Source organism: Pezoporus occidentalis, unplaced genomic scaffold (genome assembly GCF_034315485.1).
Source record: "Pezoporus occidentalis ecotype Australia unplaced genomic scaffold, CSIRO_AGI_Poc_V1 ctg118, whole genome shotgun sequence".
Classification (NCBI taxonomy): Eukaryota; Metazoa; Chordata; class Aves; order Psittaciformes; family Psittacidae; genus Pezoporus; species Pezoporus occidentalis.
Window position 1 is genome coordinate 4,093,133 of NW_026912972.1, and position 25,450 is coordinate 4,118,582.

Genomic DNA, 25,450 nt, shown 5'->3' on the forward strand with positions numbered 1-25,450 from the left:
TTTGCATTATGTGCTGCAATTCCACAACTGTAAAATAAAAAGCTGTAGGTGATGCCGTGTTCTCTTGCATTTTGGGCTGAGTCCTAAAGGCCAAGTAAAGTTCTGAACTGAACTGAAGATACGTCATAAGTATCTGATGTTAACTTCTAAATGCTTTGGCTCTGTGACATCTATAAGAAACACTGGTTGCTTCTAGAGGAGCTATATAGGAAGCCAACAGATACAGTTGCTGTTAGTGACAAAATATTCTGATCACTGAAGAACTTCCCATGATGTTAAGTGTCCCAAAGTGCTGCCAGAGAAAGAGAGGAGGCAGTTTTGAATGTCATGCAGTGAATTAGTTGTTAACCACTGGGTGGTTTTCCTCCAAATCTAACATCTAGTAATAGGCTGGAATGTCTTTTAGGCAAGTATGTTGGTTTTGTGGATGGATGCAACCATATTTGTTTGGCTGAGCACAAGCTTTGAAGTTCTGCAGCTCACCCTTTCCGGGCCTTGCAAAATGTTTCCAACTGTGTGATTGTTCTTTTTAGGGTCAATATCTTCATGTGATGCATTCCTGAATGTATTTCAGTCCCGAGGTTTGAGACCAGAAGTTATCTGTCCCTGTGCTAGTTCTTCAGAGGCACTGACTGTTGCTATTCGCAGGTAATTCTCTTTTCTGAGAAGGAAACTTAAGCATTTCTTGACTACTGAAATATATCTGGTTTTAAAAGGAGAGTCAGTAAAGATCATCACCCACACAGCGATGCCCAAAGGCTCAGAGAGAAGTTTGAGGCTCACAGGTATCTCCTGCATTGAAGGATGGGGGATTTTTGTTTGTTTTCTTTAAAAAGTCTAAGATTTTCTAAAGGTAGTCAGCCATAAGGTTGGGGTTTTTAACAGCGTAAGAAAGTGAGGTCTCGTGCTCGTTGTTGCTGGAGGACCTTTACAAAATGCCCCCAAAAACCAGACTGTTATTTATTGGCAGGAAGAAGATGCTGAATCTTCAAGTAATTGCTTATATACAATGGCTTTTAAACAGAGGGCTAAAGAAAGAAGGAAATACTTATAAGTGGTCTGAAAAATACCATTAGAATTCTGGAGGTAGCAAGAGATGCTCTGAAAAAAGGCAGTACTCTGATTATTAGCAGCTGTGTGGATGGAATATACTGGCATTTATTGAAAGTGGGTTTGATCAAAATGTACTTTTTTGGAAAATCAATTTCAAGAAAACTTTGAGATTTTGGAGAGTTCTTTCTCTGGTGGGAGAAGTGACATTTCCCAAGTATTAATAAGTGCACTTCAAGAACTGGTTTTTGCATTAGCATCTGGAATCTTTTGCTCTGCTACATCCTGAAAGTTGAACAGTTACACAGAATGGAGGTGTTGGTGTTCGATCAATTCTGCTCAGTGTAAGAAGTGCCGAGTCCTCCAAACACTTCCTCATTTTCCATGGGGTTTAGAAAATTTATCCTTTGAATGCTTATTCTTGGCACTTCTTTGCCCATAGTAGAACTAAATCCTCTCTGTAACATTTTTGAGTGAGAGGAAGCTACATGGTGTTTGTTCTAGGTCTTTTTTCATCTAATTAAAATGTATTACCAATCTTGAACACTTATTTGTTTAAAATGAGAAACTATTACTTCTCTTAACCTCCGCACAATGTTTGTGATGACCATATTGCCATCGGTCTGTTGCTTCATATCTGATTTGACTTTCTGCTTTGCAGACCTCCAGAACTGGGTGGGCCTCCTCCAGGAAAAGCAGTGTTATCTATGAATTGTCTGAGTTTTGGCGTGATAAGAGTGGATACAGAAGAGAAGTTGTCAGTGTTAACTGTACAGGATGTTGGTCAGATTATGCCTGGAGGTAGGAGAGTATTTCATGTAGGTTTAAGCATATTCCACATCAGTTATTTTACTCTTATGAAATAAAGCAGAATGTCAAATGATAAATACCTTTAAGGTGGTATGACTTAACATTTTGACACATTACCTAAACACATGGCAAGTAAATACTGTCTCAATTAGATTATTCAGTGTTTTCAGTAGAGATTAATCCACAGTAAATTTGAATGACTGTAGGTTTTGGTACAGGCAGATGCTTTTGGCTGGTGTGCAGAACTGGTTTAGTATTCACTTGTTAGCATTAGTGCTGACTGAATAACAGATACAACAGAATAAAACAAAACACAAACTGTATTAAGAAATATTCTGTCTTTCATCCAGGAGTGATAGTCCACATGTTAGAAGGCAACAGAACAGAATATCCCAGTTGGAAGGGACGTACAAAGATCATCTAGCCCACCTTCCTGACCAGTTCAGGGCTGACCAAAAGTTAAAGCATGTTATTGTCCAAATGCCTCTTAAATACTGACAGGCTTGGGGCATTGACCACCTCTCTTGGTCTCCGGAGTGACCTGGGGCATTTGACCACCCTCTCAGTAAAGAAATGCTGCCTAATGTCCAATTTAAACCTCCCCTGACACAGCTTTGAACCCTTCCCACATGTCTTATCACTGGATAACAGGGAGATCAGCACCTCCCTCTTCACTTCCACTCCTCAGGAAGCTGCAGAGAGCAAAGAAAGTCCTCCTTCAGCTTCCTTTTCTTCAAACCAGACAAACCCTCAGCAAGGAAGACGTACTCTTGGTAGAAGAGATGACGCTGAGGAATACTTAGGCAAAGTGCACATGTACATGGGCCCTGATGGGAGCTTGTGGAGCCTTCATTCTTGGAGCTATTAAAAAGCTGTCTGGACATGGTCCTAGGCAACTGGCTCTAGGTAGCCTTGCTTGAGTTGAGGGGTTGGACCAGATGACTTCGGGAGGTCCCTTCCAACCTCAGCCATTCTGAGGACCCTAGTCTGCATATCCCAGCAAACTGGTCAGTCCTGGATTAACCTCAGTTTCTTAATGACATCTGTTTGCAACGCTGTGCTTCTTAAAGTAGGTAGATACGGGTATTGTTCCCCAGCCCATTGAGTGGATTTAAGGAGAGGCTTTGTCTCTTCCCTGTTGTTCTCTTTTGAGGCTATGCTCCTGAGTCATGAATTACTTGGAGAGGAGAGGAAAGCACTCTAAGGAAGATGAATACAGTTAGGGTGCCAAGCCAGACCTAACACTGTGGACAAGGACTCGGCTGTGTGTCCTGAAAGACCACTTAGTGCCGTCTACTCCAGAAGTGAAGATGGCAGCATTTAGGTCGGTAGTGTAATGTGCCTTGGCACTATCTGTCTGAGGGTACCATTGGCTTCAGGCCCTGTCCTGACCTGGTCTGGGTGTGCTTGGAGAGGATGAGGTTTATTTGAATTCTCCTTACTCTTTCAGGTTTACTGTGTAGTGACCAAAGAACCTGATTCATTCTAGTTCCTTGGCACCTGTGGCTCTGCTGTTAGTGGTCCCATTATGAATTTAATTTCTTGCTGAGCTGTGGTTCCAAAGCCTTCCTCTTTGCAGAGCATTTACTCAAGGTACAGAGAAGAGGAGAGCCACCTCTTCTTCAGGGACTGTAGTGAAGGGGCAAGGGATGATGGGTTCAAACTGAAACAGGAAGTTCAGGTTAGATGTAAGGAAAAGTTCTTTACTGTGAGGGCGCTGAGGCGCTGGCACAGGGTGCCCAGAGAAGCTGTGGCTGCCCCATCCGTGGCAGTGTTCAAGGCCAGGTTGGACACAGGGGCTTGGAGCAACCTGCTCTAGTGGAAGGTGTCCCTGCCCGTGGCAGGGGGTTGGAACCGGATGAGCTTTAATGTCTCTTCCAACACAAACCAGTCTGGGATTCCATTTGGTGCTATTTCAGCAACCGCCTCTTCGCTGTACAGCAAGGGCCTCATTTTGAGTAAGAGGAGGCAGACACTTCTCCATCTGCTGATAAAAATCTGAGCCATCATGTAGCAAGTGGCACTGGTCTTGTTTCGTTTTCCTCCTTGCTCCCAGAAGTACTTTGCAGCCAGCAAGGTTGGTGGTTCAGTTTCTTAACGAACTTATATTCACATTCAGTAAATAACTCCAGCTTAACACTTGAGGAAGTAAGGCTGTAAAGGCAGGCCAGTGTCAATACAGGCACTGAGGTTAGTGTCTGTGTGTTGTTGTATGGTCTTAATGTGAAAACATGAGCAAATGCCGGGGGGGGGGGGGGGGGGAAGAGTCTGGTGAGCTAATCTCACTTAATGGTTCATCTGAATGGTCAAATTCAGGTTGTTAAGCTTGTCTGCAAAGTCCGAGAAGCTGCAAGTGGCTTCTGTGTCTCAACAAAATGATTGTTTTTCCACTTGGACTAGAATACAGACGGTATTCTACTGCTACTGCTGTCTGGTTTGCCTGTTCTCACTACTGGTGTCCTTTAAAACCCACTGAAATTCAGCTGGACTCTTCTACTTAGATTATGGGTTAATCACAGGGACGTGGAGAGAAAAAGCTTGCATGCCCTTCAGTTAGTCGTGGATCCTTTGGTGAACTGACTGAGGTTGACCTTGATTTTGGTCCAGTTTTCCAGAGTTCAGAAAAGTGATATCTGATGCAGGATCAAAGGAAATCTTTCTCTGGATCAGTTTATCACATGGAGATCCTCCTGGCTTTGCGGTAGGCTTGTGCTCTGGGCAGAGGGTGCTTGACTGCACTAAGGTACAAAGCAGCTTATGCTTGTGTTGCAGCTTAAGTTGCTCTTCATATTCAACCATTAGAACTGTAAAGCCACTTGGTTAATCGTCTGTAGTGCATTTGCTCAGTGATGGGTTCAAGTCTGCTTATGATGTCGGAAGACTACCTGTATGTTTGTGGATAAGTAATTTACCTTCCTCTTCTATGTAAGTTGTTAATGAAAACCATATCCCTGTCCTTGTGAAATGCCTTGGAGCATTGTCTGGCAAATCTAATCTCTCCTTCAGGTTTAGGATGCCATTGACAGACAATTTGCAACACAGCGTGACTTTCTACATCAGTAAGAAACATCAAGTGACTTGTCTGATTGTGTGAGGGGAGAACAGTTAAATGAATATCCATTTAGTGCCTCAGAGTGATAAGACTTATAAATGATCACTATGGCTATTTTAAAATACAGTAGCAAGTGGCAAAACTTCTTGTAGGTTAAGCATAGTTGGGCAATTTAACGAATTAACTCTTTTAAAGCTCTAATCAGCATTGGGCTATCAATGTCTGGGGCAAATTAGCTTCAATTTGACCAAATGATGCAAATTCCAGGTCTGAAGATATATTTTTAGCAGAAATTTCTCTGTATGTTCCTTAAGTCAGAAGGCAATGCAGTAGAATTCTTTCTAGAGGATGATCCTTTATCCTGAGTGTCTCTTAAAAGAAAATTGTTCCAAGTTTCCAGAGTAGGAAGAAAGTAAAAAGGCCAGCAGTCATTTGGAGATGTGTGCCAAATGAAATGAATGACTTAAGGAAACTACTGACTTATTTCCAAATGAGTCTGCATGTACATTCTAACAGTGGCTATACTTGTGCCTTACCTAGTAAGATTTGTGGTTTTTCCTGTGTAGTATTATGGAGGATGTGCTCTGTCCATTCTCACTTGGTGTTTGGCATACAGGAGAGAACATACCACCATTTCCTTTCCTGTTAGTTGCCCTCTTGAATTACTCTGCTGACTAATGAGTCGTGCTCTTTATCTGGTTTTGGGTTTGTATTTTTTCCTTTCCTTACATTGCTGTGCTTTCACCAAAAGCCTAATTTGAGTCAGATGCCATTCCTGAAGGCTTTGTTGCATCTTCTTATCCTCACTGAATACACTGAAGTGACTGCGTACCCCAGTCTCTCAATCGTCTTACGACACGTAAGCTTGTGTTCATTTGGTCAAACATTGATCAAACAGTTTGGTTCATTTGGAGCCTTCTTTGCTGTGAAAGAAGTCTCCTAGCCAAGAAGTAGTTGTCATGCTGAGGTTCGCTCAGTCAAGCCGAATGGGTTGATCTCCTTACCCTTGAAGATCCCTGGCATACCAGAAGATACCTTGAGGTGCCAGCTGATGAAAAGGTCATGAATAAAGTGTCCACTTCTGCCCTCCTTTTCTTCACATCTTGCTATTTGTTCTGAGACACTGAGCCCACCTGCTTAGGGGATCTTGTTCAACAGACCCCTCAGCACCAGGGTCATGTCCTGTGTCACTGGTGTTTAACCCATAAGCTGCTCTTGATGCCAGATTCTCTTCAGTTGCCTTGGCTGTTCACTTTCATCATCTACCATGAATGCCAATCACAAGGACATGCAAGCATCCATGAAGAAACCTTCCCATCAGAGATAGCATGGGAATTCTTAAGAGAGAAGCTAGTATGCATTCCTGTGGAACCTTCTCTGCAGCTCCTGAAGTGTTGATGTTTTGCCTCTCCTGTTGACTACCTTGGACTGTTTTGCATTGTTTCTGTCTAGGACTGATGTTGCTAAGAAGCAGTATTTGGCTCAAAACAATCATTTGTTCATAGTTTTCATATTGCACTGGTAAAGATGGAAGGGAGAGTACCAAGCCTCTCTTCTGCCTGCTGTGTGCCTCCAACTTTCACATCACCTGGGATGCAACTGTTGTGTCATCTTGAAAGCTTATTATACCTTATGCTTGGACCTGAATATGGATGCTATGGGTATTCAGTTAAGTTTACCTCCCTGAAACTTCCCAACAAAGTGTTTCCGTTGTTTTAGAGGGATCCTTCTCAAATTCTTTCTTTGGCAAAAGAGTTACCCTCTCTAATCCAGAAGATCTGTATCCCTATAGCTCCCAATCATACAAAGCCTGCCTCATAGGAAGAGTGCTGAGGCAGCCGCTTTCTTACACTCAAGCAAAAACTCTGGGTTAGTGCCAGATCTTGGGCTTCTGCCAATGAACTTCTGCATCTACAGTTTCAAGTTCTGGACTGTGACTGTACTCAGTACCTTTCCCAGAAGTTCAAGGAGAATGGTTGGCATTTCTCAAGTGGCAGGATCCTTACTGTGTCTTCCATCTGTGGGTCTCTTGGGTGTTACTGTTTCCTCTGTCTGTGTCTCAGAAAATATCTGCCCAGATTCTGGTAGTTACCACAACGCATTTTCCCTGCAGAGGAATCTGGTTCCTTCATCTCAAGTACCTGATTTATGAAAGGTGCTGTTACAGAACAACTGTGTGAAGCTTTCAGTCTTTTTCCCGAGATTGTGAATGTGAGGTAGCAGTACCTTGTTCCCACTCAGTCATTAGAATTTATCACAGTCATCATCAGTGTGTTTCTGTCTTCACGTGATGGCACAACATCTTGCCACTGCTTACCTTCTTCTCTTGGAGATCTGTGGCAATGAGTTCACTTGTGATGGGACATTTTCTTCCAATTTAAATGTTGTGCTTTGGATGCTTGTGTGACCACTTTTAGGGTCTATATTCTTGTTCATCCTAATCTAGGAATTTGGCTTGCTCTATGCCTGTTGCCCTTCCCAGGAAGGATTCAGGTCCTCGCATTGGACACCCCCATATGCTGTTTTCTTCAGAGATGAGGTTTCTCCAGAAACCCTTCAGCAGTGGTGGGATAGAGGCATTTTATCCTGGTCTTTTAGTATTTTTCTTAAGGCTTCATGCTTCTAGAACAGAAGTGAAAACTCAAGGCTGGAGTGCAGAGAAGTCCCTCTTGTTTTTATGCTCATGGACCCAGGCTTTTTAGGAAGACTTGCTGACCTCAAGAAGATCGTGCAGTTCCGCTGTTAGCACACAGTAACAATCCAAATGGATATCAGTTGCATACGGATCCACTAGGAAAATGTGAGAGAGGAACAAGAGAGCACTTTCTAACACTCATCAGGCACCTTCTGCTGGTGCAGGCTTCTGGCATTCTTCTTGCCTTCCTGCTGTGCTGGTCCTGAAACATTCCAAAGCTGAATCCAGTCTTCAGTAGGGCATCAGTGCAGTCATTTGTTTGCACAGTAGGGTTCTCATCCTCTGCCAGAAATCTCATGGCAGGGCTAACTGCTGAGAGCCATCATCTATAAGAATGTACATGTGGACTCATTTGAAGAAAGCAAGCTTTACTTACCAGTAATCAGTGTTCTTTGTGACGTGTAGTCCACATGTACATTCCCGTCCCATCTGCTTTTCCCTTCTTTCTAATTCTTTTTCAGATGCAATGCTGTTGAGAGAGACTGAAATGGTGGTAGATGCACTCTCTTGTATGTCACACATGAAGCAGGAAAAGAAGGAGAAGCAAGAGTACAGGTTCCACTTTGCAGTATCACATGGCAGGGCAGAACTCTGCCTTCTGTTAGATTGTACGTGTACACTGCCTGTACCATACATTGGTTACTGGTAAGTTTCTTGGTTTGTTTTGGGTTATTTGACTTGATCAGGGTGATAGGATAGTCCTTGGGCTTCATGGATGGAGCAGCATCTGGGGACTGTAGGTTAGGTTTCCCATGTTTGTGAATGAGTTCAGGATGTAGCATTTGTGTATGTCTACAAATTGTGCTTTCCCTTCTCTCTGCATCACTGCTTAAGCGTTACAGAATTACAGAGTCCCTTGTGCCTTATCCCTCCACCTCCTTCTTCTTCCCTTTCGGACTACAACAGGATAAATCCAGACTGCTTAAGCAAGGGCTCTACTTAGCCAGAGAAACATCTGAGGAAACAGTGATTTCAGAAGTCAGATATAAGCAGTGGACAGACCAAAGCTCAGTGTGATGTTTGTTTTACAAGTGTGTATATCCTTGATCAGAAACAAGAGTATTTCAGTGTAGGAAGAGAAAATTGGTAATGATAATAGCACCTTTATGAAATGCAGTTCTTTTAATGCATTAAAGAAGGGCATCAAACTGAGGATAGGTATCTTCTTATTTTTCATCTTTACTCCCATGTATGCTTGTACTTGATCAAACCTTTTTGAAAAGAAATTGCTATGGTTTTGGATTTGGTTGCAGTGATGGGTACACTGTGAAGCACTGTAGCAAAAACAAATTGCATTGGCAAACTTGGATCTGTAATCTTGGAGAGCACATTACACAGGCTCTCAAAAAGATGGAACTCTCTTGCATGCCATGTGTTTGCTGTAGCTGATAGATAAATGATATTACAATCTTGAGCTGCCCGTCAGTGGCAAAGCAATGTCTGTGTCAGCTGCTGAAGCATACCGATGCTGTGACTGTGTTCTTTCTCTCCCTTTAGCAAACGTGTGTGTTGTGAAGGTAGATGGGACTCCTTACCTGTGCAAAGCTGACGAGGTTGGAGAAATATGTGTGAATTCAGGTGCAACTGGGATGGCGTATTTCGGCCTCCTCGGAATCACCAAGAATGTTTTTGAGGTTGGTATTTCTCTTTGTAATGTCAAGTTTTATTGTTATATTCTGTCTCTTAGGGAATTTGGACAAGGGCCTGTAGGGACAGGCCAAGGGGAATGGCTTTAACCTGCCAGAACAGGGGAGACTGAGATGAGCTCTTAGGCAGAAGCTCTTCCCTGTGAGGGTGCTGAGGCTCTGGCACAGGGTGCCCAGAGAAGCTGTGGCTGCCCCATCCCTGGCAGTGTTCAAGGCCAGGTTGGACACAGGGGCTTGGAGCACCCTGCTCCAGTGGAAGGTGTCCGTGACAGGGCATTGGGACTGGGCAAGCCTTAATGTGCCTTCCAGCCCTGGGGATCCAGACTGGGATTCTGTGATTACAACCAAAACTACAAAGTAGAATGAGCAGTCAGTGAGCTGCCTCTGTATTCTGCAGTCCAGTGTTGTGCCTGTGTTATCATTTTAATTCATCTTAGTTCTGGATTAACACATCAGCCTTGTGTAAAGTTACCTGAAGACATTTCAAAGCTGTTGGTGCACAGCTTGGGACATAAAGTCAGAAGTTGCAAATGCAAGCTGCTTCATGCAATCAAAGTGCATCTAGAAAAGCTTCCTTTGTGTATTGCAAATTGTGTGTGCTTTTCAAAATGAACTTTAGTGTTGGTTTGCTGTAATGCTTAGGACACCAAGCGGTTTGCTGTTGGATATATGAAATTACGTTCCTAGATACATGGATGAAGATACAGTAAGGATGGTAGCCTATCAGTCCTGAGTCTTGTAGTTCATCACAGCAAAAGCAATCTTTCTGCCCAGATTTTCCTCACACTGGTATCCCAATTTCATGTTTTCCCTTCTCTGGCAAGAAAGGAGTGAAAGTCCTTTAAGAGTCGCACACACACACACAGTGTTACAGTGGACAGCAGTTGGAAGACTCAGCTGACATATGGAGTTCTACCAGAGAGATGAAAGTAATCCTCACCATCATCCTCTCCTACAAAAAAGCTCGCTCTGTCAGCTTGCCAAGCCTCAACACTTCAAACAGCTTTAGCTTTCATCACTGTGCTAGTGAGAGACAGCAAGAAACCTAATGGAATGGAAGAGCTGGGGGGTGGGAGGAAGGCAAAGAAACCACCTGATGAGATTAATGCTTTGCTCTGGTTCTCTGCTGTAGGCAGCCCCATCACTGCAGCTAAATGAACTTTCTCAAGGTTCTGATAGCAAAGTGTTCGTCACAGTTGGGGTGATGTGCATGGGTACATACCTCAAGCAACAGAAGGACTTCCTGATAAAGTGCTGTCTGAGTGTATACTATAAATCCCAGTTCAAAAGCAGTGTGAGCTCTTGTTACAAAGGCGAAATGGCTGAGAGATAAAGAATTCTACCACAGAGTTTGGAAGAGGTGTGCTCTTCATTATCCAAAACCCTGTGTGGTGTTGGTACTTGACATGATAGTAACTGTTGTCATCGGGTAATTTCTCAGCTGAATGTAGAGCTGCAGTGAAACGGAAGCAGAAAGCATTTTAGCTTCACTTTTCTTGCCAGGACTGAGTGTCTCAATACTTCCATGTCCTTTCAGGCCATCCCAGTGACGGCAGCCGGAGTGCCTGTTTCAGACCAACCCTTCACAAGGACAGGATTGCTTGGCTTTGTGGGTCCTGTAAGTGTGACTGAGCCATCTGGGCCTCTGCTTTGTCCCGACTCCCAGCTCTTAAGCGATGCCCCTGAATTCATCAGCATTCTGTGTCAGGGCAGTGACCTTGGGATCTTGAGAATGATTTTTGGCTATAGTCAAGCATGTATCACCCAGAGTCTGGAGATTTTCCCCCTCTATTTCTAACCCTGTCTTCTTTTCAGGACTATCTGGTGTTTGTGGTAGGAAAATTGGACGGCCTAATGACAGTTAGTGGCCGCAGGCACAACGCAGATGATGTGGTAGCCACAGCACTGGCTGTCGAACCCATGAAGTTTGTATATCGGGGAAGGTAAGTGGGTTAAAACCTTCACCACTGCTCATTGGACTTTGTTGTTGCTTTTTTCACCTGCAAATGATCAATAAGTAGCATAGTGTACGCAGGAGCTCTGCTTGTGCATTTTTACATGGGTATTTTTAGGAAAGATGGCCCTAGGTTGTGACATGCCAGGTAAGAATTTGGCTGTCCCTCCTAATGTGTAAGATAAATATTGACAGCCTCAGTGTATACATACAATATATACAATGCTTCATGTATAATAGATTTGAAATTAATTTCACTTAGTATTAAACATAGATCATTAAGTGTCTGTTTAAAACTTCTTTCAAAGCTTCTTTTAAGATAGTCAAATGATGGTTGTATGCCAAATGTAAAACACAACTACCCTTTGGCCACTTGGGCCTTCCATACAGACTGGCCTAGGGAAGAGCTTCGCAGCGTGTTCTAAAGGATAAACTCTTAAAGTGTTGAGGGTGCTGCAGGACCTCAAAGATAGTATGTGTTGTGTCACCAGCATTATTGCTCTTCAGGGGCTCAGTGTCCACATGGAGGTTAGTGATGAGTGGTGCCCTCAGGGGTCCATACTGGGACCAGTACTGTTTAATATCTTCATCAACAACACAGACAGTAGGGTTAAGTGCTCCCTCAACACGTTTGCAGGTGATATCAAGCTGAATGGTTGACCTGTGGGATGGGGCACCATCCAGGGGCACCTGGACAAGCTCAAGAAGTGGGCCAGTGTGAATCTCATGATGTTCAACAAGGCCAAGGGCAAGGTCCTGCACCTGAATTTGTGCAATCCCCAGTATTTAATACAGGCTGGGGGATGAAATGATTGAGAGCAGCCCTGAGGAAAAGGACTTGGGGTTGTTCGCTGATGAGAAGCTCCCCATGGTCCAGCTTCAATGAGAGCTTGAGCCCAGAACCCCCCCGCCATGTGCTGGGCTGCACCCCCAGAGCTTGAGCAGCAGCTCAGGGAGGGGATTCTCCCCCTCTGCTGTGCTTTGGGGAGACCCCCCCCTGCACTCCTGATCCAGCTCTGGGGCAACAGCACAAGAGGGACATGGAGCTGTTGGAGTGAGTCCAGAGGAGGCCACGGAGATGCTGCGAGGGCCGGAGCAGCTCTGCTCTGGAGCCAGGCTGAGAGAGCTGGGCTGGTTCAGCCTGGAGAAGAGAAGGCCCCTTAAGGGGAGACATTATTTTGGCCTTACCTAGAGGGGCCTTGCAAGAAAGACAGTGACAGACATTTTAATACAGCCTGTAGCAACAGGACAAGGGTTCATGGTTTTAAACTAGGAGAGGGGAGGTTTAGACTAGATACAATGAATAAAGTTTTTCAACAAGGGTGGTGAAACACTGGGGCAGGTTACATAGGGGTTGATGCTGTAGCCCTGGAAACAGTCATGGTCAGGTTGGATGGGGCTCTGAGCAACCTGATCTCCCTGCTCATTGCAGGAGTAGGGTTGGACTTCATGAGATTTAAAGATCCCTTCCAACCCAAACCATTCTGTGAAAGTTGAGCTTTCTTTATCTTTGCATCACTTTTGCAATTCAACTTTCACAAAACTAATGGCACATACCTGGTTGAGGCATTACTAATATTTTATCCTAGAAGATGTAAGCCTAAAACTAATGTAATTCACAGATGGGCGGAAGTCTTTTTCAGTGCAAGCATTACTAGACGTGCTGGTCAGTAATTTGGCATAGTTGTCTTTCAGAAAGGACATCAAATGTAGGTACAGCAAGTTCAGCAGCCATGATGGGAGTTACATAGGGAAGGTTTGTAGAGACCCTGCGCATATGGAACCTGTCTGTATTAAACATGTGCTATTTGGTGACTGCAAATTCTCTTGACCCCCAATAGGAATAAATTACAATAATGAACCTACATTTGCTCTCAGTTTATCTGTGATTTTGTGATGATCTGGCATATCTAATGCCTGTATGTGGTGAAGCAGGACAATTAAAGGTTGCAGTCGTTTCCACATTCTAATAAACCCTGCTGTGTTCCTCAGATGTTGCATCCTATCATTCTTCTGTCCTTTGTATTTTAGGATAGCAGTGTTCTCTGTCACCGTTTTGCATGATGATCGAATAGTGCTTGTGGCAGAGCAGCGCCCTGACGCGTCGGAGGAGGATAGTTTTCAGTGGATGAGCAGGGTTCTACAGGTAGTCAGTCTGTCCTTCCTCTCTTTACAAGTGAATAAGGCTGATGTATGAAATGAGAATATTAAGAGCACCTTTTTTTCCATAAGGAAAACCTATCAGTGTAACTACAGAGAGCTGTAATAAATTGACTTCGGATTAGTATTCAAGGGTTAACAGTCACCAGACTTTATTTCAGCATGGTTTTAAACTTCATACTACTGGGATGATAGTTTTTCTTTGTTCAAATTCTCCATATCTCTGCTGATTTCATACTGGCTGGAGAGTTAAGCCTGAAAATGTTTAAGTACACACTTAGCACCAGGTATCAGACTCTGAAATCCTGTTATGTCACTAATATCCTTATTCCAGATCTCCAACAGTAAGCATTAAAAATTCTCTTCCCGTGGTAACTTTATTGTGTTTCTGTGGGGAGGCTAAGAGGGGAATTGCATTTGAGGAACTGAGAATTAATCCATTGGTTCTCATTAAGTAAAAAGCAAGAGGGCAGTTCTGGAAGAAGATGCTGGTAAAGGGACAACTAAAGGAAGGCAGGAGAGAACATCTTAAGGGAGGATTTCTCTTAAGACTAAGACAGCTGTGTAATAATGGTTTCTAATTTTGTCTCTGCAGTCTTTTCAGAGGGGATATCTGGTAATAGAAAAGCTGTTTTTCATGGGAAAAAGTATTTTATTTCTCTTTTTAGAAGTGTCACAGCTAAACCAGACACTGACGTTTTAGGCAGCGAAATGTTTTCCCTCCCTGTTTTCGTGGGTTTATGTTCTACTGCGCTTCTGTGGTTGTACCATACATGCTAAATTTGATGTGATATCATTTTGGCTTTTTAAGAACTCTGCACTTTTTGCCCACTTTTAAGAGACTTTCCTAATCCCTGATGTGCAGGTGGCATCCCCTTGATACAGTGCACAAGCAAAGTCCTGGGTCTGCTCCTGCTCCCATTGAAGTCATGGCACAACTTCTATGAGTTCAGTGAGTGCAGAATTGGACCCTTTATTTGCAAATTGTGGTGCAAGTAAAAACCTTAATGTTATTAAATGACTTGAATTCAAATTCTTGCTCTAGCTACATCCAGTTCATAACGTGGAACATCTTTCTTTCTTTCTATCAAGGCAGTTGATAGCATTCACCAAGTGGGCGTCTACTGTCTTGCCTTGGTGCCAGCCAACACTTTGCCAAAGGCTCCACTTGGAGGAATTCATATTTCAGAAACCAAGCAACGCTTTTTAGAGGGTGCTCTGCACCCTTGTAATGTCTTGATGTGTCCACACACTTGTGTCACTAACCTGCCTAAGCCTCGGCAGAAACAACCAGGTGAGGAAAGGAGCTTGTTCCCTAGTTCTCTTTCTGTCTCTAGGGGGATGCATGGAGAGGGGTCTAGAGGCCGCTCGGTGCTGTGCATGTTGGATGGCTTTAAGCTGCCTGACTTGGCAGAGCTTGGGGTGTTGTCAGAGCATGCCAGACCTCAGAGTGGGCATTACATTATAGTCTGCCCTGATTCCCAGTGAATGCAAGGTCATCCAGCACAAATCCATTTTATGCTTCTGTAGCTACGTTATAAATTGCTCCTGTATGGGCCATCTTGCAAAGGGTAGTAACTCATGTAATAAAACTCAAGTACGGACAGACCTCAGTTTGCTGAATCAGTAATAGACTGATTTTTAATGTACCATACTGATAATGGAGTCATTTTTAGCGTACTGTCCTCTTCATTTGCTGTGCAATATGATCCTTGGGTTTAGGTTTTCATCTTTTCAGTTGTATGTTACATATACAGTATTCTCCAGGCTGAGTTATAGATTATTACATGTTCCTTACACTTCTTTTTCCTCATTTTGCACTGGTTTTAAAAATACAGATGTTGGTCCTGCTTCAATGATAGTAGGAAACCTTGTTGCTGGAAAGAGAATTGCGCAAGCCTCTGGGAGAGATGTTACCCAGTTGGAGGATAATGACCAGGCAAGAAAGGTAACACGTCCTGATCTTACTAAGTATTTGAATTGGCTTATTCAGAATGAAACAAGAGCAGCTGTGGTATCCCACTGAAACTAAGCATGGTGCATTGTGAGTGAATCAGTGTCTCCTTTCTTCCTCTTGCAGTTCCTGTATTTAGCAGATGTTCTTCAGTGGCGAGCTCAGACGACTCCAGATCATCCCCTCTTCCTTTTGTTGAATTCCAAGGTGAGATGCACTTTAGGTCATACCTGGAGATGGAGATCAGCAAAAGAGTGTTTGGATTCTAAGGAAATTCCAGTGAGAATTCTTTTTCTAAAATGCTCCCAAGTTATTTTGAGGAAGCAGACAAAAAATGTCTAGTTAGCAAGCAGCAGAATTTTTCCACCTCTGGAATTTCAGTATGGATTCTGCATAGCTTAAAACATCACACTAATTGCATTTCCTGCTGCAACACAACTTTTGTCCTGTTAATGGAAGCCACAATTCTGCCTTCATCCCTGAGCACAAGGGTAAGTGGAAGTCAGAGCTGGACCTTTACTCAAGGTCTATATGAACCCTTACGACATATCACAAGGCAACAGTCATGTTTCTCAGCTAAATACTCATTTTTACTCATAGCCACTCTGCTCTGCATGTGAATTTTGGTAGTTCTGGAGAATTCACTTGTCTTGCGCATCCAGCACTTTGTAAAGGGGTCTGAAACATGCGTGGAGACCTCCTAGCATCCTTCCAGTATCTGAAGGGGGGCTATAGGGATGCTGGGGAGGGACTTTTCATTAGGGATTGTAGTGACAGGACAAGGGGTAACAGGTTCAAACTTAAACAGGAGAAGTTTACATTGGATATAAGGAAGAAGTTCTTTACTGTAAGGGTAGTGAGGCACTGGAATGGGTTGCCCAGGGAGGTTGTGAATGCTCCATCCCTGGCAGCGTTCAAGGCCAGGTTGGACGAAGCCTTGGGTGAGATGGTTTAGTGTGAGGTGTCCCTGCCCATGGCAGGGGAGTGGAACTAGATGATCTTAAGGTCCTTTCCAACCCTAACTATTCTATGATTCTATGAAACAACCTGCACTTGTGTACGTGCCTCAGTATTTACGCCTCCCTGGGCTTGAGAAATACTCCTGCTGTGTTATTGAGAAAACCCAAATCTTTTAGATTCTTCTACTGCTATTCTGGCACTTTCTTTATTGCCTTCTGGAAAGAAAGAAGGGGAAAGCTGGACATTTGGTTTTGGTTGAGCCTTTACTCAGTAGCTACCCTTCCAGTGACAGTAACATCCCAGTGACAAATTGGGTCTACCTTGGGCTGTGCTGTACTGCAGACATGTGAGATAGGGAATGTGCTTTCAGAAGGTCCTTAGGAAGTAAAAGATTTGCCTTGGGAGTCTCATTTAGACAGGCAAAATGATTTAAGACATGGTTCAAAGTTCTCACTTTTTCTCATGGGGCTGCTTTAGCAGAAGAAACTGCCTCAGTATTGCTGAAAGACCCAGAATTGGTTTATCCTTCTTTCAGAATATTTATTCTTCAGGTGCATCTTTCCAGATGCACAGGTGGGGGAAATACACTTTAAGAAGTGCCCGTGCAGAGCAACCACAGCTCAGGTTGCCTCTCTGAGCCTTCAAAACAGTGTCTATATCAAAGACATCAGCAGAGTTCCCTTTGCACTTTTGAGACTGCTGACGCAAAAGCAGTGTGGAGGTGTGGCTGAGCAGGGTGAGGCAGAGCTGATGCAGTGCTTCTGCTGCTGCTAATACTAATGCTGCTAATATTTTACTACTATTTCCCTTGGACTGTGGCTTTTCAAGTATTTGTAAGATACTCTTTTTGTGGTACCAAATACATTCAGAATCCAGTTTCCTGTCTGATGTTCAAAACAGCATGTGTAAGATTCAGTAGTGTTCTAAAGTTCCTGTTACCAGCAGCTTGGTTTCCAAAACACCTAGACAGAGTCTTCAAAAGTGTGCTGCTAAACTAAGGACAATGAAACATTACATCTGCAGCATGTACTTTGTGGAGAACAGTTTGAAAGTGAGTAGTTCCCTGATGTTGCTCCTTTTCTGTGCAGGGCACTGTAGCCAGCAGTGCATCATGCATACAGCTACACAAGAGAGCAGAAAGGGTGGCAGTCGCACTGCTGGAGAAAGGACGACTGAATGTAGGTGACCATGTGGCCCTGGTTTATCCTCCAGGTAAGGGAATACAGACAGCAAAAGTCAAAGTCAGATACCACAAGGAAAGGAATAAGTCTTGCCCAGGTGGAGCATTCAGGCACCCATTTAGTACAGTGCTATACGGCAGTGACTTAGTGTTTCGAGGAAGAGACTTTGTCATTTTATTATTAAGTTGCTGCTTCTACATTTACCAAACATTTCAACCTCAGAGAATGGAATAAAACTGTGCATATATCCGTTAAAAGACAGATGAGAGATCTAGATGTGTGGACACCTATCTTTCCTGAGTGGCTGTCTCTAGAAGTGGAATCTGGACCTCAAACTTGTATTACTGATATGTATTTAGGAGTGCACCTCAGGAAAAAAGAGTATTACCTCATAAAAGTAGGATGACTGCATATTCCAGAGTGATAACTGTGAAAAACAAATGTCATTTTCATAACCCACAGTACTTTGTTATTTTATCCTACCCGTCCATGAAAACATGTCCCTATTTAAAGTTTGTAGGGTTTGAATCATTTTTGCTAACTCTCAAATGCAAAATCTTTTAACCTTATAGAATGGGGGGTGGCTAAGAACACCCTGTTGATTTGAAGAGACCTTTGTGACAAATCCTTACCTCTTAGTAAAAGAAACTGGGTGTGTTTGATTTTGGAGAAAGAGTTTGGCCTTTTGTTCTCATAAGAATGGCTTTAATGTTACAAATATCCTTTACAGGAGTAGACTTAATAGCAACTTTCTATGGCTGCTTATATGCTGGCTGTATACCTATCACCGTTCGCCCACCTCATCCACAGAACCTTGCTACCACTCTGCCCACTGTCAAAATGATTGTAGAGGTATGTATAAGGCATCCCCCTTCTAGTGCTTTTGGTAGGTGCAGGATGGTTGATGCAGCCTGATAAATTGCTTTGCCATAGTCCGTATAAAATAAGGCAGGAAAAGAAATAATCAGTATGCTATGACTGACTCAGTGAATACCTTTTTTACAACTCATTTAAAATGTTCTGTCTGTTGTTGTGATTGTGATTTTGCTTCATTTCCAATGGGGATTTTTCATCTATTCACCTTACTGGTTCTCTCATCTGGATGGATATGAAATTACATTAGCATTCATTCGTTAGTTTTATACATGGTTTTGATGCTGTGTCTTTTACAGGTCAGTAAGTCTGCCTGTATACTGACCACACAAGCGATAATGAAACTGCTGAAGTCCAAGGAAGCTGCAGCAGCTGTAGATATTAAGACGTGGCCCACTATTTTGGATACAGGTACAGAATGTTTGCCAAAATCAGTCAGAAGACTGATTTCTTTCTTTTGTTACACCATAACTTCCTAACTGAATGGATGTATCTAACATTGCATCAAAATATCTGTCCAGAAACCATAGCAAGCATCTGGTGGTAATGCTGTCAAGATAAATTTTTGTCCTGTATTTTGCAAAATAATACTAGGGTACTCTTCTTTTTCTGTGTTTTAAATAGATGATATGCCTAAAAAGAAGCTGGCTGGTATTTTCAGACCTGCGTCTCCAGATATGTTGGCGTACTTGGACTTCAGCGTGTCTACTACTGGTATATTAGCAGGAGTAAAGGTAGAGTAACAAGAGAGAGATTATTCTACTTCATTTCCTTATATGCAGGTATATTCTGCATTCATTCCTCCTGCCAGAGAAGAAATACAGAAACGTAAGCGCAGCATCCTAGTGTTCAGAGGCATGACATCAACACTTACTGATGCACTTCTTGGAGACATTCAGCCTTTACTGGCTCGTGTGAAGAATCACCAAGGGGACTGATGGAGTGTGTTTGTCATTAAGTTCATGAATGTTTTCATTTGCAATTTATAGTAGAGATGTGAGATGTTGTTTAGCATCATTCAGTGTCATGATAGATGTCATTGGTCACTAGCATGAAAAGTACCTGTGAACTTTTGGGCTTATATCCCTTTCTTGTGTTTTAAAGGTGCTTAAAAAAAAAAAACAAACCACTACATGTTGCCATGTCTTCTAACAGCAAACATTTCTGTATTTCATGTGATACCCTTTTGGTTTAAAGCCCCTGAGAGCACCTCTTTTTGTCCTGCAGATGTCACATGCAGCTACAAGTGCCTTATGTCGCTCTATAAAGCTACAATGTGAGCTGTACCCTTCACGTCAGATTGCCATCTGTCTTGACCCTTACTGTGGCTTGGGATTTGCTCTGTGGTGTTTGTGCAGGTACGTCCTTTGGATCATAGGCTCTCCCATGCATTCCAAGCCTTCTCTAGAATCCCAGGGAACAGTCAATGGCTGAAACTGTCAGAGAAACCCAAATTAACCTTTTTGTAGGTACTTCATAAAGTACATTTTGGGGTAACAAAATTCATGTAAGTTACTTGAGTAACTTGGGGTTTGCAAGTGGAATTAAGCAGATACCAAATCCAAGAAAAAAAAGGACTTCACTGTCTTTTTCACATTGATTAAATAAATCCTTTTAAAGTCTTTTGAGAGTAAACTGTATCTTTGTACAATACCCCCAAGGTGCTGACTGTTGCAGATTTATTTCAAATTCTTATCCAAGGGAATCTAAGCGGAGACCTTAGAGCAGCTCCAGTGCCTAAAGGGGCTGCAGGAAACCTGGAGAGGGGCTTTGGACAAGGGCCTGTAGGGACAGGACAAGGGGAATGGCTTTAACCTGCCAGAACAGGGGAGATGGAGATGAGCTCTTAGGCCGAAGCTTTCCCTGTGAGGGTGCTGAGGCGCTGGCACAGGGTGCTCAGAGACGCTGTGGCTGCCTCATCCGTGGCAGTGTTCAAGGCCAGGTTGGACACAGGGGCTTGGAGCAAGCTGCTCTAGTGGAAGGTGTCCCTGCCCGTGGCAGGGGCTGGAACTGGATGGGCTTTAAGGTCCCTTCCAACCCAAACCACTCTGTGAAGTTCAGATAGATTCCATGTTCTCAGTTTTCCTGTATTTGCTTCATTATGACTTTATGTAACTTTTGGCTTTTTGTATGCTGGCTTGAAGTTTTCATCTTTCTATTTCTTCCTCTTCCTAGTGTCTATTCGGGTCATCAGTCTATTCTAGTCCCTCCTCTGGAACTGGAGAGCAACGTGTCCGTCTGGTTGTCTGCTGTCAGTCAGTATAAAGTGCGCGTCACGTTCTGCTCTTACTCTGTGATGGAGATGTGCACCAAAGGGCTTGGAACACAGACTGATATACTCCGGGTGAGTGGACTTCATTTTTCAACATAATGACATCTAAATACATGTATCTTTCTGAAATCTTTCATTTTAGCCTGCAGAAGATGGGACCATAAGTGTTTTATGAAGCCTTTAATTATGACTTGCTTTTTGGAAAACACTGAGACTGCTGGAATTTTCAGCTCTCAGGTTTCTGGTGGGGAAGAAGAGAAGTTCTTCTGTTTTCAACTATACTTATTTGTGCCACCTCTGTGCTGCTTGCTGGGTATTGAGTTGTGAAATGGCTGTTATCTTCCTAGCGGCAACAATTACACAGTAATTGATAGTAGCAGTAATTGATAGTTGATCCATTTATTTTTGAGGGATATCTCTTAACTGAAACTGTATTTCCTTGAGGAGCTGCCTCTGTCTCAGTGGCAGGAGTGTTCCCACGGCTGTAGTAACTAAGCTGCTCAGGACTTCCACTGGGAATGTCTGGCAGCTTGTTGTGCACAAGAAAGTGGCTTCATTGTACTTATTCTCAGTATAGACAGCAAACTCTGTCCCTCTGTTCTCATTGAAGGGAATCTTGGCCCGCAACCAGTTGCTACAGGTTCACATTCATGCTGATGAGAGCTTCTAATGTCTCAGACACTGCTTGCATCTGAACTGGGGTGAGCAGGTCCCCTGTGGGCCCAGCCCTGTGAAACAATGACACTTTGTGGGGTTTTCAGCCCAGAATGATGAGTGGCTGGGTTGCAGCTACACCATGCAACTAGTTTTTGTGCAGAAAAAAAACCCTGCCACAAAGCTGCTTGGGACAGTTTTAGAAGGTTGTCCTGGGTCGATGGAGCCAAACTGAGCGCGGGCTGTGTGTATAGTGTTTAACCAGTTCATGTCACTTATTCCAGTGTTTTGGAAGTCCCTCTGTTCTGTGAATTGAAATGGCTTAGTTCTAGAATTGTTGACTTCAAACTTAAGAGGTTGTTTTCTTCACCCAACCTCTCAGATGAAAGGAGTTAACCTGTCCTGTGTGCGAACGTGCATGGTGGTTGCAGAGGAGAGACCGAGGATTACATTAACACAGTCTTTCTCCAAGTTATTCAAAGACCTGGGCCTCTCTGCTCGTGCAGTGAGCACTACGTTTGGGTGCAGGGTCAACGTGGCAATTTGCTTACAGGTGAGATTAAACTCTTTATTCCTTATACAGAATCTCTGGGAACTTTATAGGAAATCATGTTCATTCATGTAAGTCCTTTTGTAATGAGCTAGAGTTCCATTGCTTGCTTGCTTCATCACCAAGTAAATAAGCTTTGGAGATGCGTATTATGATAATTTCACTGTTCTGTACTAATGGACCAATTGATTTCCCTTTCTAATAAAGAGGACCAGTATTAAGAAACTTGTTTCCTTCCTACTCTGCAGGAGCTTCCTGTTCACAAATACATGAAATATTTCAAGCAATGCTATTTCAGCTTTTGTGTCATTCGGATTTTGTCTGTTTGAAAAACAGCTTATGTATATGTTGAATTAAATGGAAGGAAGAGTTCCTTAAATAAATCCCATGAAAATTGATAAGGATGGCAGGTTTTTTACTTCTAAAGATCTCAACAGTAGTATCAGCAACATGCAAATACATTTGTCTCACCTCGTGAGAGTTAGACTTCTTTTTACAATTAAAGGTATAAATTGGAAGCTTTGAGGGGGAGAATATGCCCATAAAGTATAAACAGTCCCACTTCACAGACTGGAGATCATAGTTTCTGTGGTTTCTGTCACACATATTAAAGGAGAAAAGGTTTTTAACAACCCCTAGAGAGATGGTTATAAAGAAATGTGGCCAGAGCAATTTTATGAATCGATAGATGGAAAAATAGGAAGGATATAGATAAAATTCATTAAATTCATTCAATAAGGCATTTCAGATGCCAAGTGCAAAAGAACAGCTTTCTGAATTGGCTGCCTAAATGGGGATTCTAAAAGCCAGGTTTGCATAGTTGCTGTTCAGACTGCACAGACTGGGGGGAAACCCCAACAGTTTTTCTGCAGGATGTTAAATGGCAATGTGAAAAGTACTGCAAGAAAACTGTGAAGACTGAAGCTTCCCCTTCATTTTATACCTTTTTCATCTCTGTTCTCCATTCCTTAGCCCTTTCTTAGTGTCTTGGGGGATTTTTAAACCTCTTTTCCCCATTCTTCCAAAGTGATACCCGTATTTGACTTTTTAAATCACAGAACTTAGATGGCTATAGATGAACAGCCAAACTGGATGGGTGTTTGATACAAGTTAGCATGCAAATAAATGCATAATGTTTTCCAGCCTTACTGGACTGTTTTACTGAGAAGGCGTTTCAGAAGCTGCAAGCAGCCTTTAGATACAAATGCAGTATGGATAAGGCGATAGGCATCTCATTATCTGCCTTAAAACTCTTCTTGTTTATTAATTGGGACTTCCATATTTCCCAGTGAAACACTTAAAAATAATGTGAAATAGAAACTTTCTGTTCACTCTATAACAGTATGAGTTTTGTTTTCTGTCTGACTGTGTGTATCTTACGTTTCCAGTGCCTCTTTGTTTGTATTTTCTTTTTTCCCCTTTCTCTCTGTTTCACACACTTTGATGGCCTCTGTTACTTCTGTTTGTGGTCCTGCTGTCAGCCAAACAGGCTGGGCAAGCTGGCTGAACAGGTATAGTGATGCATGTGTGCTTGTAATGTCCTAAAGTCAGTCTGGTTCAGCAGTATTACTCTGTAATGAATGTATGTCATTTGAGAGTTGTCATCTGGAATAGATAGTGAGATTTTTTTCTTCTAAAGAAGTTCAGTTTTACTCACAAAGAGCACTTGTAGCTAAAGTACAAAACCTGTTTCTCAAATGAGCCGGAAAGGGAGCTATAGCAATGATTAAAGTTACTGAATGGTATATTCCTAGAGATAAAGCTCATACTGTTAATTTGTGTGGCCATCAGTGTCACTGAGCCTCAGCAGTGCTGTGAACGTACAAGGGAATATCATAAAGACATTCTCCAGCAGCACAGTCTTGAGCTGATGGCAAAGTGGCCTCATTTGAAGTATTTCTGTAATGAGAAATGCACTGGGGGGAAGGGGGGGACAGTCACCAAAGCTTTGCCTATTTTTGTAGCTTTAATATGCATTTCACAGTAGTTGCTGGCTCTCTTGAGATTCAGTTCTGCTGGGGAGTAAATAAAGTCCCCCATTCTCATGGTGGGAAATTGGAAACTTCTCACCAGAGCTAGTCAGAAGGTTTCTTCTGGGACTGCAATAAAGCTTTGCCTGTGCCCAGGCTGTTACTGACAGGAGCCCTGTCAAAATACGGGTTGGTTGGAGTTACGTTTTAGATAAATGTTGTTAAATGTTAAGTAAACATTTTCTTACAAGTTAATAAAGCTGTTACAAAGCCTAACGGTTGAGCTTTGGGACAGGGATTAAGGCCCTCATAGGTTTATGCTTACATGCTTTGCACTTGCTGTTTCTACAGGAAGTGCTTACCAAATTAAGACTTAACAGTATAAATATGTACTTCACCTGGTGCATTCATTTACTGATTCCATCAAACATCAAAGCTTTATGGCAGTCCCTCTAGTAAGGGGGGCTGTTTTACTACACTACTGATAGATTAGGGCAGCACTTTAAGTGTCAGTAAAAAAGGAAGAGGAATTTGTGAATTTATGTGGCTGTGAGAACGAGAACAGGATTTTTCTGGCTTCTCCTGAATTTGTTTCTTCCTTCTTATTCTTAGGGAACAGCAGGACCAGACCCAACAACAGTCTACGTAGATATGAGAGCACTTCGACATGACAGGTACCGATTATGTTAAAGCATTAACTATTTAATGCTCCTCCTGTAGAGCAGAAAGTTCAGCCTCATTGCCTTGGTTTGCTGAAATGCTCTCAGCAGCAGCTAATCTCTCATCACCATATACAAGGAACCTCATTCTAGAGGATGACAGCTCTGTGCTGGAATTGGTCCAGCATCTACTCCTCCATCACTTGTTCTGCTGTTCCTCTCTAGAACCTCTCTTAACTTGCTGCCTGTTCATCAGTCCCATATAATCTAGACCCATTAGCTGTTTCTTACCTGGTCATATGCTTAGCAAAAGGTGACTTTGCCAGCCAGGTGGTTAGTCACAGAAACAGAGTAACATCTGGAGTAGGCAGAATCTCTGATACCCCTCAAGCAACCTCCTGCTCAGAGCAGGACCATCTTCAAGACTTTATGAGGTTACTGAGGTCCAGAAGCAGTTCAGAACATCTCCAAGAATAGAGATGCTCCTTCTGTGTGGGGGTGTGTGTGTGTGTGTGTGTGTGTGTGTGTGTGTTATGAGACTGACACCCCACTCGGGGGAAGTCTTCCTTGGTGGCACTTCCTATTCTGCATATTATGTCACTGGCCTCTTCTCCTTATAGTGAGCAAGTCCAAGAAGTCTGGCTCCATGTTCTCTCTAATGGTCCTTAAGGTAGTGGTAAAAGTAAATTAGAATCTCCCTTAGTTGTTTGGTTTCATTTGTGGGTTGGTGGTTTTTTGACTCTTCCCTTCAGACAAAAGCAACTCAATCCCCTCAGCCTTCCCAGACCCAATAAATTGATGTCAGGCCTGTATTACAGCATATCAAAACACACACACACGCACATGTGTACACACATGTCACTTGGAAACTTGCCACGGATACATCATTCTATCAGTTGTAATTCTGTAGTCATAATTTTCATATTAACTCGTCTCTCAGTTAACACAAGTGCTGGCAGCACCAAGGTTAGAGTAAGACTGTAAGTTTAGCAGGGTGCATGTACATATGT

General features: G+C 42.9%; 1 protein-coding gene across 6 annotated transcripts in view; it reads left to right on the forward strand.

The window, feature by feature from the left end:
* DIP2A (disco interacting protein 2 homolog A) overlaps positions 1 to 25,450 on the forward strand; it is a 99,654-nt gene that overhangs the window by 68,887 nt on the left and 5,317 nt on the right. For 3 of the 6 annotated variants that reach the window (XM_062602938.1, XM_062602957.1, XM_062602965.1), the window contains 18 exons: positions 534 to 648; positions 1,712 to 1,851; positions 9,105 to 9,241; positions 10,791 to 10,871; positions 11,069 to 11,196; positions 13,239 to 13,353; positions 14,460 to 14,661; positions 15,206 to 15,315; positions 15,448 to 15,528; positions 17,370 to 17,493; positions 18,193 to 18,314; positions 18,635 to 18,746; positions 18,960 to 19,069; positions 19,563 to 19,693; positions 20,511 to 20,679; positions 21,644 to 21,814; positions 23,200 to 23,322; positions 24,394 to 24,455. In XM_062602938.1, coding sequence (XP_062458922.1) covers positions 534 to 648; positions 1,712 to 1,851; positions 9,105 to 9,241; positions 10,791 to 10,871; positions 11,069 to 11,196; positions 13,239 to 13,353; positions 14,460 to 14,661; positions 15,206 to 15,315; positions 15,448 to 15,528; positions 17,370 to 17,493; positions 18,193 to 18,314; positions 18,635 to 18,746; positions 18,960 to 19,069; positions 19,563 to 19,693; positions 20,511 to 20,679; positions 21,644 to 21,814; positions 23,200 to 23,322; positions 24,394 to 24,455 — 2,233 coding nt within the window. Of the gene's footprint in view, positions 1 to 533; positions 649 to 1,711; positions 1,852 to 9,104; positions 9,242 to 10,790; positions 10,872 to 11,068; positions 11,197 to 13,238; positions 13,354 to 14,232; positions 14,320 to 14,459; positions 14,662 to 15,205; positions 15,316 to 15,447; positions 15,529 to 17,369; positions 17,494 to 18,192; positions 18,315 to 18,634; positions 18,747 to 18,959; positions 19,070 to 19,562; positions 19,694 to 20,510; positions 20,680 to 21,643; positions 21,815 to 23,199; positions 23,323 to 24,393; positions 24,456 to 25,450 lie in introns of those variants that run through there. The other 3 variants (XM_062602939.1, XM_062602947.1, XR_009961641.1) reach the window with 3 other exon arrangements.